This window comes from Chionomys nivalis, chromosome 4 (genome assembly GCF_950005125.1).
Source record: "Chionomys nivalis chromosome 4, mChiNiv1.1, whole genome shotgun sequence".
Lineage (NCBI taxonomy): Eukaryota > Metazoa > Chordata > Mammalia > Rodentia > Cricetidae > Chionomys > Chionomys nivalis.
Window position 1 is genome coordinate 84,673,489 of NC_080089.1, and position 13,402 is coordinate 84,686,890.

Below are 13,402 nucleotides of genomic sequence, written 5' to 3' on the forward strand. Positions count from 1 at the left end.
CCCTTATTTGTGGCCTCAACTACAAAATGATGTTATTCTTATCGTGATTCATTTATAATAGCTAAATTTTAAATTTGCATCTCATTTTTATTATGGTCCCTTCTGTTTCTTGTTTCTATTTTGGTATCTGAGACAATGAGAACACACATAATTCAAGATGATAACCAAAGTGAAAGCATCATGTAGTTTATTGGGTTTTTTTTTTTTTCTGTACAGTGCCCATAATGCCCCTAGTTACCGAGCCTGTGTCCAACTGCTCAGCAGTCTTAGTGGGTATCAGTATACACGGAGAGCCTGGAAAAAAGAAGCCTTTGACCTTTTCATGGATCCCAGTTTCTTTCAGATGGACGCGTCCTGTGTTAATCAGTAAGTAGTCCTCTTCTCACTTTCACTCATTATAGTCGCTTGACAGCAGTCATTGTCTAGCATAGGTAGGCTTTGACAAGAGTAAACTCTTAATAACTTATGATAACCCTGTGTCTTTCAGTTGGAGAGCAATTATGGACAACTTGATGACACATGATAAGACAACATTCAGAGATTTGATGAGTGAGTTGTGACAACCCAGGCAATATTTTTCTTGTACATGATTCGTTATTAGTGTGCACTATTATCTTTTGAAAACTATAGGATTAGCTCTTTGTCAAGTTAATTGTAGTATCCTATGGGACTATAATAGACTGAGAAAGACAAACGTCCCATGTTTCCCTTATATGGAGAATATAGATTTTAAAGAACAAGTTACAAGAGATGGGGAGCACTGTGGGAATGAACAGCTATGCCTCCAGCCCCAAGAGACAAAGACAGGGGCTCACATTCTAGACCAGCCTAGCATATATGTATATAGCAAGACTCTGGTAACAGATAAACAAAACCCAAGATACAATAGCAGAATGAGGGCTGTGTAGAAAATGAAGAGAACTGGTGAATGGTGGGGATTAGAGAGAATAATGCAGTATGAGCAAGAGTAAAATATGTGATGTAATTATATGGAAGTACCTGGTGAGAGCTCTCATTTTATACAGTGAATGTGTGCTGACAATAACATTACCAAGGATAACTTAGTGGCAAGTAAAATTATCCTTTATTTTCCCATCACACAGCCTAGTTACTGGTGCATAATAGGCACTTGATAACTACTGACTAGATGATAAGACTGAAAGTGGGTGAGACACAAGAAGGTAGCCAATGGGGTCTAACCTCTGTGATGATCTACTCTGAATCTCTGTGGCCTTGGATCTCCAGGACAGAGAATGGGAGTTGTGGGGGGAGAAAAAGAGTGTTACTAAACTGAACTGTAATCGCTGGAATTCTGCGTCTGTACAGTTGTGTTTCCCAACTAGTTTATCTGGAAAAAGATTGCCATAATTAGGAAGTGAGGTTGTAAAGGAAATAAAATGGAGCAATGTGTGACAAATTTTAAATGACAGCCAAGAGTTATGTATTTTACTTTATCTTGATTCACATCATGTTTGATGTGAAACTCAGGGAGCCAACCCTTCCTAGAAATGGAATTCCCAGCCAAAGGAACAGAAATTGCAAACATTTTGGGGTGAGAACAAACTTCCTGAGTTTATGTCATAGCCAGCAAGACAATATGGCTATAGTGGAGGAAGTCAGGAGCAAGGAACTAATAGAACAGGGACTCAGAAGAAGAGCTTGGTTTCTCTGGAAATTATTTTTTAAAATAATACAAAAGATTTAACAGAATATTTATGCAGATGGGATTTATAAAATGGTATTATAAACCCACAGTTCTAAGTGTCCTTGTCTGTCTACATCCAAATCCTGCCATTTGACCTTCAGGCATGTATATGCTCAAACTGTCTGCCAGCTTTTCTGCACCAGATAAAGGTCCAGGTCCTCTGCTATATTCCTCTCAGTGTGTATGTCACTCATTTTAAAAAAGGAATGGTCATTTTCAGATGATGATGGCCTTCTGCTTCCATTCCTTTTTATAGCTCGAGTAGCTGTGGCCCAAAGCAGTTCTCTCAATCTTTTTGCAAATCGAGATGTGGAGCTAGAACAGAGAGCCATGCTTCTTAAAAGATTGGCCTTTGCTATTTTTAGCAGTGAAATTGACCAATACCAGAAGTACCTTCCAGACATACAAGGTAAGTAATTAAAGCCTTTTATCTTCTCATTCTGAATTACAAGGACTTGGGAGTGCATTTATTTGGGTTAGGGGGGCTTTGTTTTGCTGTTCTGTTGTTTCTATCTCAACCACACTTGTGGGCTGAGATAAACCACAGGTGTGGGTTGATGGACAGTATTACATAACAAATCTTTTTAGCTTCATTATGTAAAAGAAATCAACACTGAATTTGAAAGACACTAAACATTATCTGTGATTTATTGTTTGTTTCAAATATCAGAGGAATTCATATACAAAGTCACTCTAGGAAAGTTTATTCCTGTGTTTTAGTTGTGAACAACAGGCTAGGAAATATATCCTTAACACAAGGACAAAATGAAGGAGAGCCAGGAATTTGTGGCCTGCAGTAATATTTGCATGTCTTATTTGGAACTGTGTTGGTGCTATAGTAGACAGGGTTCTCTAGAAGAAGATTGTATTAGATTGGCTTACCCAGTAAGGGCTGAGTAGTCCAACAATGGTCATCTGCACACTGGAGAAGCAGAGAACACAGAGAAGCTCTTTCTGAGAAGATGGATGCCGCCACAATTACAATATAATTGTAGGTCTCCAAGTTCCCTGGAGAGTGCCTTGGTATTGAGTCTACATTGAAAGGCCAAATAAGTCAGAATCTAATGTTAGAAAATTACAACAGCTGTAATAAAATGTGCTTGATGACAGAAAAAGGAAGGCAGACACAACACACACTGATTTTTCATTGGAAGAAAAAAATTGAGAACAGATCTTTCCCTCCTAGTCACTGACCCACTTGTCATTGTTTTCTGTAGTCCACTCTTCTTTCTCGATCGACAATAGCTGTACTTTGGTTTTCAAGTGAGTGAGTTTATTAGGTATCTAGCAAGGAAAAGTAAAAGAACAAATGGCAAGCTGTAGATAAACACAGCAGACAACCACAGCAAAATAGTGTAAAATTGGACCCTTGGCAACATCTAGTAGAGCCACTGGATAGCTCACCTGGGTGAACAAGCAACAGGAACATCATCAAATCAGGCAATTGCAGCATCTATTAGAAATGACTGGGGAAGCCATGGTGCAGTTCCCATGCAAAAAAATCTTGGTCCAAGAACTAACTTCATGGCTGAGCTTCCAGTTTCTCATTTCCAACACAGGCATTATACACAAGGGGATAAACAAAGTAACTCCTATTACTTCTAGCTGTGCCCAAGGACACATTGCTATTTAACACCCCCTGCTGTCTGCTGTTCTCTTTTCTCTGTATTGTATAATTGGGTATCAGTCTGCCCCAGGACAGAGAATTTTGAAGGAAACTTTGAAATATACATGCTGGAGTTTGGGTAAAGGGCCTTCCTTTTTGTTGAAAGTCTACTTTCAACAAATGCAAACAGAACGTGACCACATAATTTTTGTTACACTTGCACAGACACACAGCTTTAGGCATCCTTTACTCCATTCAAGTTGACAGTCAAAATTAACCTCATCAGTCCCTCTCCTGTCAATAACCAACCATATCTCCTGATGTGCTTAAATTTCAAAATATGAATTACAAAGACATTCTCCTAATAACTCTTCCACAAACAACTGAAAACACCCAGATTCTTTCCATAGTATAGGTGGGAATATTTCTTTTTCTTTTTTTTTTCTTTTTTTTCTTTTGGTTTTTCGAGAGAGGGTTTCTCTGTAGCTTTGGTGCCTGTCCCGGAACTAGCTCTTGTAGACCAGGCTGGCCTCGAACTCCCAGAGATCCGCCTGCCTCTGCCTCCTGAGTGCTGGGATTAAAGGCGTGCGCCACCATCGCCCGGCTAGGTGGGAATATTTCTTGAGGGATGCTTGATCTTTTGACATCCCAGAACTTAAAATGATAATAGAATTTTCACAGCTCTTAAGTACTGACTCAATCATTGTTATATTACAGTGTGAAAGACTAGGGAAAAATCTCTCTCTCTCTCTCTCTCTCTCTCTCTCTCTCTCTCTCTCTCTCTCTCTCTCTCTGTGTGTGTGTGTGTGTGTGTGTGTGTGTGTGCGCGCACACACACACACATGAATAAGCATTCCTAACAAAATAAGAAGAAAACACCCATAACAATTACCCAATTACCATCTTTTAAAAACTAGGTTTGTGGCCATAACTTGAGCTTATAACTACCTTCTTCTTATTCTGTATTTCTTCACCCCCTACAAGCTCATTAGCCCTTGGTTCTCTACCCACAGCTTCAGTCTTGCATATTCATCATTCTGCCTAGATTGGGTTGTTGTGGTTTCCCATTGGGACTTTAATACTAGGGCCTGGTAACATTATGAGACACAATACTGGATTGCTTGCACTGCAGAAATGTTCTTTCTTACCTCGATTTTAGAGAAGTTCAATTTCTCTTTAATAGTCTAGATCAGCCATTCCTGCTACAAATGTAATTCTTAGCCTGTTGACTCAGTGCCATGAGAAAGGAACCATGGGCAAGTGTTCCATTCTTAGTATTTCCTTCTTAGTGTCCCATTCAATGCTATGGTTGTACCTTCACTTAGAAACACTTCCCTTTAGGAAACAATACTTCTGGGCCAACAGCATAAGACTAGGAGTGGGAGGAGGAAGCAAAATTTTTGATAGTGAGCATGACTCTGAGTAGTAGTATTTCCATTTCTACCCTTGACTCCTAGACTCATGAATCCTGGCTATGGAGAAAACAGTACCATGTATGATTCAGAGCATATAAAGGAGAAACCTGCCTCGTTCTCAGCCTGTCTCCTAGTTAGCACTGTAACTATATCTTCAAATGATCATTCTACCATTCTCCCAGTTCATTAATGTGAGCCCCACTGCCTCACTTCTTTGATTGTGGCATGAGCTCATTGGTCAGAAGTAATTCTGTGTAGAAAATCCAAACAGTAGATAAGGCATTCTGAAAGTTAATGGACAAGTTTTGGCAGAAACATTTTGCAAAGAAAATAAAAACCCTAATACAACTACTAATAAGTGTCTGTTTTAATAAAAATATTTACCTTCCCAAGTTTTACCCATAACCAAATTATTGGCTGCCCAACAAAGGAAGTGCTATGCAACCTCTAGTCTCAAGAGTTCACGTAAAAGCAATTCTGTCCCTTAGCCTTGTATACCTGATTTCAAATATAAAACAGTTAAACTCTTCTGTGAATCCTTGGATTGGTTAGTATGGTGTTGGGTTTGTTTTGAGATCAAACCTCATTAAATAGTCCAGGGTGGCTTCTGTATAGACCTCCAAAGTGCTGGGATGTCATGTCTGGCTCCTTCATGTCTATATTAATCTTTATTCAAAATGTACTTCATGGACCAGTACCACTTTCTTATTCTGTCCATAGAGAATTCGAAACTTTTGTTGCTATGGGATAGAATCCACATCTAATAAGAAAACACTTGATTTTTTATTTTATTTTTTAATTTTTATTGACCTGTTTTTCTCTGCTCCCCTCCCTTCTTCCCCTTCTACCCTCTCCCATGATCTCCATGCCCCCAATTTACTCAGACGTTGTCTTTTTCTACTTTCCATGTAGATTAGATACATACTTGATTTTTATGCACATTTCATGTCACTTTTTAGCCTCTAATGAAAGTAGCACCCTGCACAAGATTTTTTTTTGTCTAGAATAGACATCAAGTTTTATAGTAATTGGAGTTCCTTGGGCATTGAAAATATGCTGCCTTTGTTTCAGAGAGATTGGTTGAGAGTCTCCGTTTGCCCCAGGTGCCAACTCTTCACTCTCAAGTGTTCCTGTTCTTCAGAGTATTACTTTTAAGAATGTCTCCACAACACCTTACCTCTCTCTGGCCTACCATGATTACGGAACTTGTGAGTTAATTTTAATTTATAAATTTACCAATATAAACTGTAAAACAGAGTGGTTAATTTCTCCATGCTTTTTAGGTGAAAACTAATCTTAAGGACTAAACTCAATTTTATCAATTCTTAAAGTTGAAAATAGTAAAAGTAATTTTTACTATTAAATAAGAGTTTTACTGTTAAGGAGCTTAAGCCTCAAATTGTACAGTACAGACAGCCAGCTGCCTTTGAGCCTCGACTTATCTGGTTTAATGTTCAGTCTCCTTGACACATTGTTGGCTTTGTCATAGCCAACAGGTCCAGTGTCCCCCCTGCAATGGTACTTCTAGTGAGATACAGCTGAACTGGATGGTTAGGGGCTGATGCAAGACATGTACTCACCCTTCCAGCACAACAGTCATCCCAGTTAAACTCACTTCAAAGATTGTAGTGAAGACTTCCTAAAGTAAATCCTCCCAAGCCCCACTTCCAACAGAGATAATGTTGAAAAACTCCATTTCCACTTGAAAGTGAACATTTCCTTTGTGGTCTGCAGGTGCAGGTATTCCTACTGATGGAGCAAGAGCTCACTGCTGATGAAGATATTTCACGGTAATGTGTGCTTCTGTGTCCGTATGTTCCTCAGGGGAGTTCAGTTACCCCACCTGTAAACACTGCCATTATTTGGGGCTGAAGAGATGGCTCTTGGTGAAGAGGATTTGCATCTCTTTTAGAGGACCTGGATTCAATTCACATCACCCACATGGTGGCTCAGAACTCTCTGTACCTCCAGTTCCAGAGGCTCTGACACATGGTACACAGACAGAAAGGCAATCAAAAGTCCCATACACATAAAATAAAAAATCTATTAAAAATACTCCTATTATTTATTGAATATAATTTTATTTAATCAGGGGACATGATAGACTAAATTATCAGCACTCATGGCCTTCAACCTCTGTACATAGATTCCGCCTAATACAATTCACTATTGTTTCAACTACATGCATCATACTAGTTTTGCTAGTTCAGATTTAGTCCCTGCGACTTCGAATAGATAATAAAACCAGTATGGCAGGTAACCTGTGACCAAGGTAATCCATACATCTAGATCTTCCAAAATGTTCCCATCAATTATACAATAGTTTTATTCTTTTTAGAAGTAGCTTACTATTATGTATAAACACATTTTTAATTATGTAAGAATTATTGTTCAATTTTATAAATTACAGTTTCACTTTAAGAATCATGTCTCCATCTTGGTAGCTAGCTGAGGGTGTAATCCTTACCATGTGAGTACACATGTAAGAAGCTGAGGTGTGGAAGCTGGAGAGATGACCGAGCAGTTAAGAACTCTTGCTGCTCATGCAGAAGACCAAGTTCAGTTGCCAGCACCCACATGACAGCTCACAACCATCTGTAGGAGATCCAATAACCTCTTCTGACTCCTGCAAATACCAGACATGCACATGGTGTATATACATACATACAGGCAGAAAGTAAGAACACAAGAAGGTGGGAGTGGTACATGTGCTTGAAATCCAAATGGGGAAATGGACAACACCAATCACTGGGACTTACTGTCCAGGCAAGCTAGCCTACTTGGTAAGCCACAGGCGAATGAGAAACCCTGTCTCATATAACACGATATACAGTGCTAGCAAAATGACACCCTAAGTTGACCTCTGGCCTTCCCATGCATATATATGTACATATGGACATGAACATGCAGGCACATATAAAAGACCTTGTGTTTTGAATATTCTTAACTCTTTGGTGCTAATTTTTATTAATTCTCTAACAATAGCTATGTTTATTATTACAGAAAGCCCCCCTACTCGTTATAGAAAGCAGTTAAGTAATAAGATTTGTTGATTATCCACTTTTCACTTTTGTTTTTCTTGACTGTAATGGAAGTTATGTACCATGTTTACATTCATAACATTTAAAGAACAAAAGTAAAATTTTCAATTTACAATTTAGTCATGATCACTGTAATCACCCTTTATCAGTGTGGCTGTGGGAGACAAGGCTGGTGCTTTAGGAGCCCTGTGAGCCAAAGGCTCTGCTGCTGACAACACTGTCTACTTGCAGGACATCAGGGCCATCTGCGGCTGGTCTGGAGACAACCTATACTGGAGGTAATGGCTTCTCCACCTCTTATAACAGCCAGAGGTGGTTAAACCTCTATCTCTCTGCTTGCAAGTTTTTGGATTTGGCACTGGCATTGCCCTCTGAAAATCTTCCTCAGTTTCAGATGTAAGTAAAAGAATATTGAGTATTTCTGGAGATACATTTGTTTTGATCACTGATGTCCAACACTAAAGTTCTTTGTGAAGATTGAAGTAGTCATAATTTTCGCTAAAACCTTACTGTATTGGAAGAAGTGGGGTAGCACAGGTACTAGCAGTAAATGGTTGCTGTGGATTTATTCCCAGACTACTCACTTAAAAACTAGAGTGCCCTGGATGTGAAGCGGTGGAGTACAGACCCAGAAGCTCAGCACTTGCAGAGTATTTTGATGGCATACGCAGAAGTTGCTGTGTGCCATACAGCAGACTGCCGCCAGCTTTGAGGTTCAAGCAGACCCAGTAAGAAGTTTAAAATGGATGCAGTTTAGGGTTAGAGAGGCTCACTATGACAACAACAGAACCAGAGCTAGCCTGTCTGAGGTGTTGAGAGAAGAGGCTAGAAAGAAACTCAACTATGTAAGCATTGTAAGTAAGAGCATCGATTGACCTAAGATAATTTGAAGCCACTGAAGCATTTCATGGATTAAGTGGTATTATTAGGCTCGCATTTTATGAAGCTCATTTTGGCTTTGTAGTGTGGACAAGTCTCAAAAAAGAAAGCATAATCTTAAAAAAAGGTCAAAATTTTTAAAGGCTCCAAGATAGGTCAAATAGCAATTGTGTCTGCTTTTCTTTTTAGTGGGGTTGCCTTAGTGCTGGGAATGGAGTTCAGGCTCCTCATGCCAGGCAAGCACTCTACCCCTAAGCCGTTGAATCTACACACATCCCTTACGTGACTTTGGTAGTTACTTTTTTTTTTTTAAGGAGAAGATTAAGTACATGAATACGTGCTTTTCTATGCACAAACACTATAAAAGGACAGAGTACAAGAGTCTAGCAATATAATGGAAAGATCTCCTTTTGATATACTTTACATGTTGCAATAATTACGTTGGACTTTATTCAAGTACAAACAACTATAAAAAAGCAATTTCCTTTTGAGCTTTCTACCTACCAGTTAGTAGGAGGCTGAGGTAAGAGGAAGCAAACAACCTACCTATTAGGTATGGAAAAAATATTTTTCAGTACTAATTTTGCTCATGCATAAACAGTTGCAAGCACTTTACAAGTTGTCCTAGTACTTACCACTCTGAAATGGTGGTGATTTTTTTCCTTTAGTTTTCTTGAGACAGAGACAGTTTCTCTGTATAAGCCAGGAACTCACTCTGTAAACCAGGTTGGCCTCTAACTCAGAGACCCACCTGCCTCTGCCTCCCAAGTGCTGGAATTTAGAGGGTGAGCCACCACCACCCAGCTTGTAACACAAACTCCAGATGAATGACGATGCTCCCAGCTTGACTTAGCTGTCACTTGAGTTCTCATATGTTAGGGCCATGTTGTTTGTACTGAATTATGTGGCTTATCTCCCCTGGCACAGAGTCTGTCATACTAACATCAGCGTCCTTCCACTGCTAGGTACCGATGGGCCTTTATACCAGAAGCTTCAGATGATTCAGGCTTGGAGGTCAGACGGCAGGGCATACATCAGCGAGAATTTAAGCCATATGTGGTTCGACTAGCAAAACTTCTTCGGAAAAGGGCAAAGGTACTAAAGTTTCGGAGGGTTCTTAGTAGGTTATTTTGTGTTTTGTGTATCATTATGTATTCTTTAACTGTGCTATATTAAATGCTATACTCATGAGTCATGTAAGAGGAGAAATCTTTCATAACATTTGAAAACAATGGAACCAGGGCTTGAAAATGTTCCTGAACATTCCTTATGACAGACATGAGAGTTGTATATGTCCAGAGTGGTTAAGTTGACGCCATGTTGAAGATGAGATATGTTCTGATAGAGAGCACAGGACTAACGGGTTTTGTAGGACAAATTTGTCAGTTTTATTTCACAAAGAACAGTCAGAAGATGAAAAGATCACACATTTTAAGTTTTAATAAACTTGACAGAAATAGCTCATTAAAACTGAATTAGCTAGATAGACTGCAGTCAGAATAAAGGGTCACAAGCATAGAACCATTCTTTCCCATGGGACATAAAGTACACATCCTAAACTATGGCTAAGTGAGTATTTTTCATTTTCCTAAATTATAACCTAGAGATAAATCCGATGACCTAACGTATCGGCACTCTTAGCTGAATCAAAAGATTTTTCCAAAAGTTATTAACCTTTAGTCATATTTCCTCTTTCTATAGCTCTTGTTATGCCATGTCTCAGTTTTGTATATCCACCCCACTAACGCTCCCTGCAGTTGTGAAAACACTGCTGAGAAAGGCAGTACAAACACAAAAACAAAAAAACAAATGTCTAAGGAACTTTTTTTTTAAAACTTTTTATTTTATGTGGTGGAAATCAAGGAGAAAATGAGAATTAACCAGAAGCCTGTCCTGTAAATAAGGTGTAGGAAGATAAATGCTGTGGTTTTAGAGCATGCCCCACGTCCTTTCTGACTAAGCACCAGACTGACAGTCTGCCAGAAGCAGAAAGGTAACGAGATGACTTGTTCATCACTGGGCCTTTGCTCATTACATCTGTCATCTCCTTAGTTCAGAATCTTCCCAGTCCATAACAGTCTGGAGGCTGGTCGAGTGGACTATGCGGCCCAGTCTGCAGGTGCTCACGTATTCTGTCTTTCAGCAGTGAAGCTGTATTTGATTCTCTACGGAGCACAAGGGAAGAAACTCATTAGAAGCTTTATGTACAGGAAATGAGGAACTTGCTTCCTTAGGAGCCCAATAAAAGGACAAAGTGTGGACGAAGCCTAAAACAGGGTTTAAGGACAGAACTTTTACTTTTCTATCACAGAACGTGGGCGGGAAACCATGCCCTTTGCCATCTGCAATAATGGAAATCCCCCTTTGCCCAGAAATTGACCCACAGACAAGAAAAAAATGTCTCATCCAGATCCTTTAAACAAGGCCTTCATGGCCAGATATACTTTTCACTGGAACAAAGGCTATGAGTTCTCTTTCCTTCCACAGGACGAGGAGGACTTTAAGATTTTGGAGGGAATGGAGATGGCCAAGCATCAGGTGAGGGTGGCTATTGATGCTTGTGATATGGCAGCAAAAGCTACATGAGAGGTAAACAGGAAGGAAGCTGCACTCCATGTGGAGATTTGTGAGGTCAAAGAGAAAAAGGTTTTCCGGAGATGTTTGGTTATTTAGTATTGAGGACAAGTACCTGAGACAAAAAAAAAAAAAGGTTAAGTGTTTGGGGCCCACAAGGGATCCCTCTTTTAAGAAAAAACTCTATAGAAGTATTTAAAAAATTATATCATGATTATCATATATTTCAAAATGAACTATAGAAGATGTAAGCAGCATTTACTTCCCTACAGGATAAATTTATCTTTATCCACACTTTGCTTGACATTTAGTTGCAGTTTGATTTTTTTAGAGGACTAGAGGTAGCCCTCCAGTATGGTAAGCCAGGACTGTCTGATGGCATTTAGTGATAGGAAAGTCCCTGTTTATCCTTTAATATAGATTGGAGGCTAAATTATTGCTAATAAATAAACTAGATGACAACTGTAGCCCATTTTTAAATCTTTTCTTGCCTACACATGGCATTTCCTACTGTAACATACCTGTTTTCCTTCAGATTTAAAGCAAACAGTGCTAATGCTTTTAATAGCCACAAGGTCCAGGGGTTGCATCCTTAACATAATAAATAAATAACTTGGATCACATTAGGAAACTGACAACAAAAAAATACCAGATAAAATCAATTCCTTAGAAACATCCAGATTTAGAAGGGAGAGCACCATTTGTGAATGGCATGCTTAATTGTCCTTCCTGTTTTCCTATTCCATTGTTTTCTCCTTGCACTGTAATATATGTGATTTTGCAAGTGATAGCACCCTCAGTCCTTTCTGTCCAGCTCGTAGCTGTTGGGGTAACTTAGCTGAGTTCGTGAAGTAGCCAATAAACAGGTATCATTTATTGCAGCTTTGAGGCAAAATCTTGTATCTTGAACTCAGTCCTCCCAAGTTGCTGCGATTATGTGTTGCTGCATCCAACATAAGCAGCTCTATGTCTTAATATATAGGAATTACTGGTGTTGGTATTTAGTGAACAGTTTTTACATACATTCTCATTTGACTTCCTGACTGCAAAAGAAAAATTTGCCACATCATCAGCAAGAACTCTGTGTGTCTTGCACAAGTTTAGCTTTTGCTCACAGTCCAGCTTCCCTCCTGTGTCTAACCCAACCCCTCATTTCTCTGTGTATGGACAGTTAAGTATTAGCTCTTGAACCCTGTAACTACCTTAAGGCAAATTTAGGCCATAAATTGATTTATCAGCAATAAAATGTACGAAAAGCTCTGTATCTCGAAATCCCCAGCTTTTCTATGACTCTTTGTCACAGGTCATTTAAACTAAAGTCACCGCTGCAGTCTAGTTGAAAACTACCACGAAAGGGAGCTCAGTGATACCAAACTAGCTAATGGCAGCATCGGCAGCAGTGATTTTAATCAAGTCCGGAACAAACGTCATGGGTCTCCATTTCTCACATAACATAGACTTCACCTGTTAATGACAACTCTCTTTTTGTTTCTACAGAAGAATCCAGAGGAAGACAGCTCAGGGAGGACACTGGGCTGGGAGCCGGGACACTTGTTACTCACCCTCTGCACCATGCGCAGCATGGAGCAGCTTCTGCCCTTCTTCAACGTCCTCAGCCAAGTTTTCAACAGCAAAGTCACAAGCCGGTGCGGAGGACACTCAGGGAGCCCTGTCCTCTACTCAAACTCCTTCCCCAGCAAGGACATGAAACTGGAGAACCACAAAGCATTTTCCAGCAAAGCCAGGCAAAAAATTGAAGAGATGATAGAAAAGGATTTTCTGGAAGGAGTCATAAAATCTTGACCACCACCGTGGTTCCCCAGAGACGCAATGGAAATGTAATTATTTAAAACATACTGTTCTGAGTTGTATAGTTTTTCTTTTATATATATATATATGTATATGTATGTAATAAGACACTCTTCAGGTTGTATTTAATTTAAATATTTGTAAATAAGAGCTTATGTCTAAATGTGGCCTGAATCAAGTTTAAATATAGTTGGCTCATACTGATTATGGTGCCTATGAGAGGTCTCTATATGCATATATAGTCCATTGTTCACTGTCTTGGGTTGTCTTGAACCTGCAAAATATGCACCAATATTGTTTTTTTTAAATGCTGGTTTCAAGCCTCATTTAATTTAAATTGTTTTTTTTTTTTCTTTCCTATGGTTACCAACAT

The 13,402-nt window shown here is 39.2% G+C and overlaps 1 protein-coding gene across 8 annotated transcripts in view; it reads left to right on the forward strand.

Moving 5' to 3' along the window:
- Positions 1-13,402, forward strand: part of Dop1a (DOP1 leucine zipper like protein A) — a 92,218-nt gene that overhangs the window by 78,712 nt on the left and 104 nt on the right. For 4 of the 8 annotated variants that reach the window (XM_057768799.1, XM_057768803.1, XM_057768802.1 and 1 more), the window contains 9 exons: positions 217-366; positions 488-549; positions 1,962-2,114; positions 5,798-5,934; positions 6,461-6,516; positions 7,999-8,163; positions 9,612-9,741; positions 11,134-11,184; positions 12,718-13,234. In XM_057768799.1, coding sequence (XP_057624782.1) covers positions 217-366; positions 488-549; positions 1,962-2,114; positions 5,798-5,934; positions 6,461-6,516; positions 7,999-8,163; positions 9,612-9,741; positions 11,134-11,184; positions 12,718-13,023 — 1,210 coding nt within the window. In that variant the 3' untranslated portion in view covers positions 13,024-13,234. Of the gene's footprint in view, positions 1-216; positions 367-487; positions 550-1,961; positions 2,115-5,797; positions 5,935-6,460; positions 6,517-7,998; positions 8,164-9,611; positions 9,742-11,133; positions 11,185-12,717; positions 13,235-13,402 lie in introns of those variants that run through there. The other 4 variants (XM_057768804.1, XM_057768806.1, XM_057768805.1 and 1 more) reach the window with 2 other exon arrangements.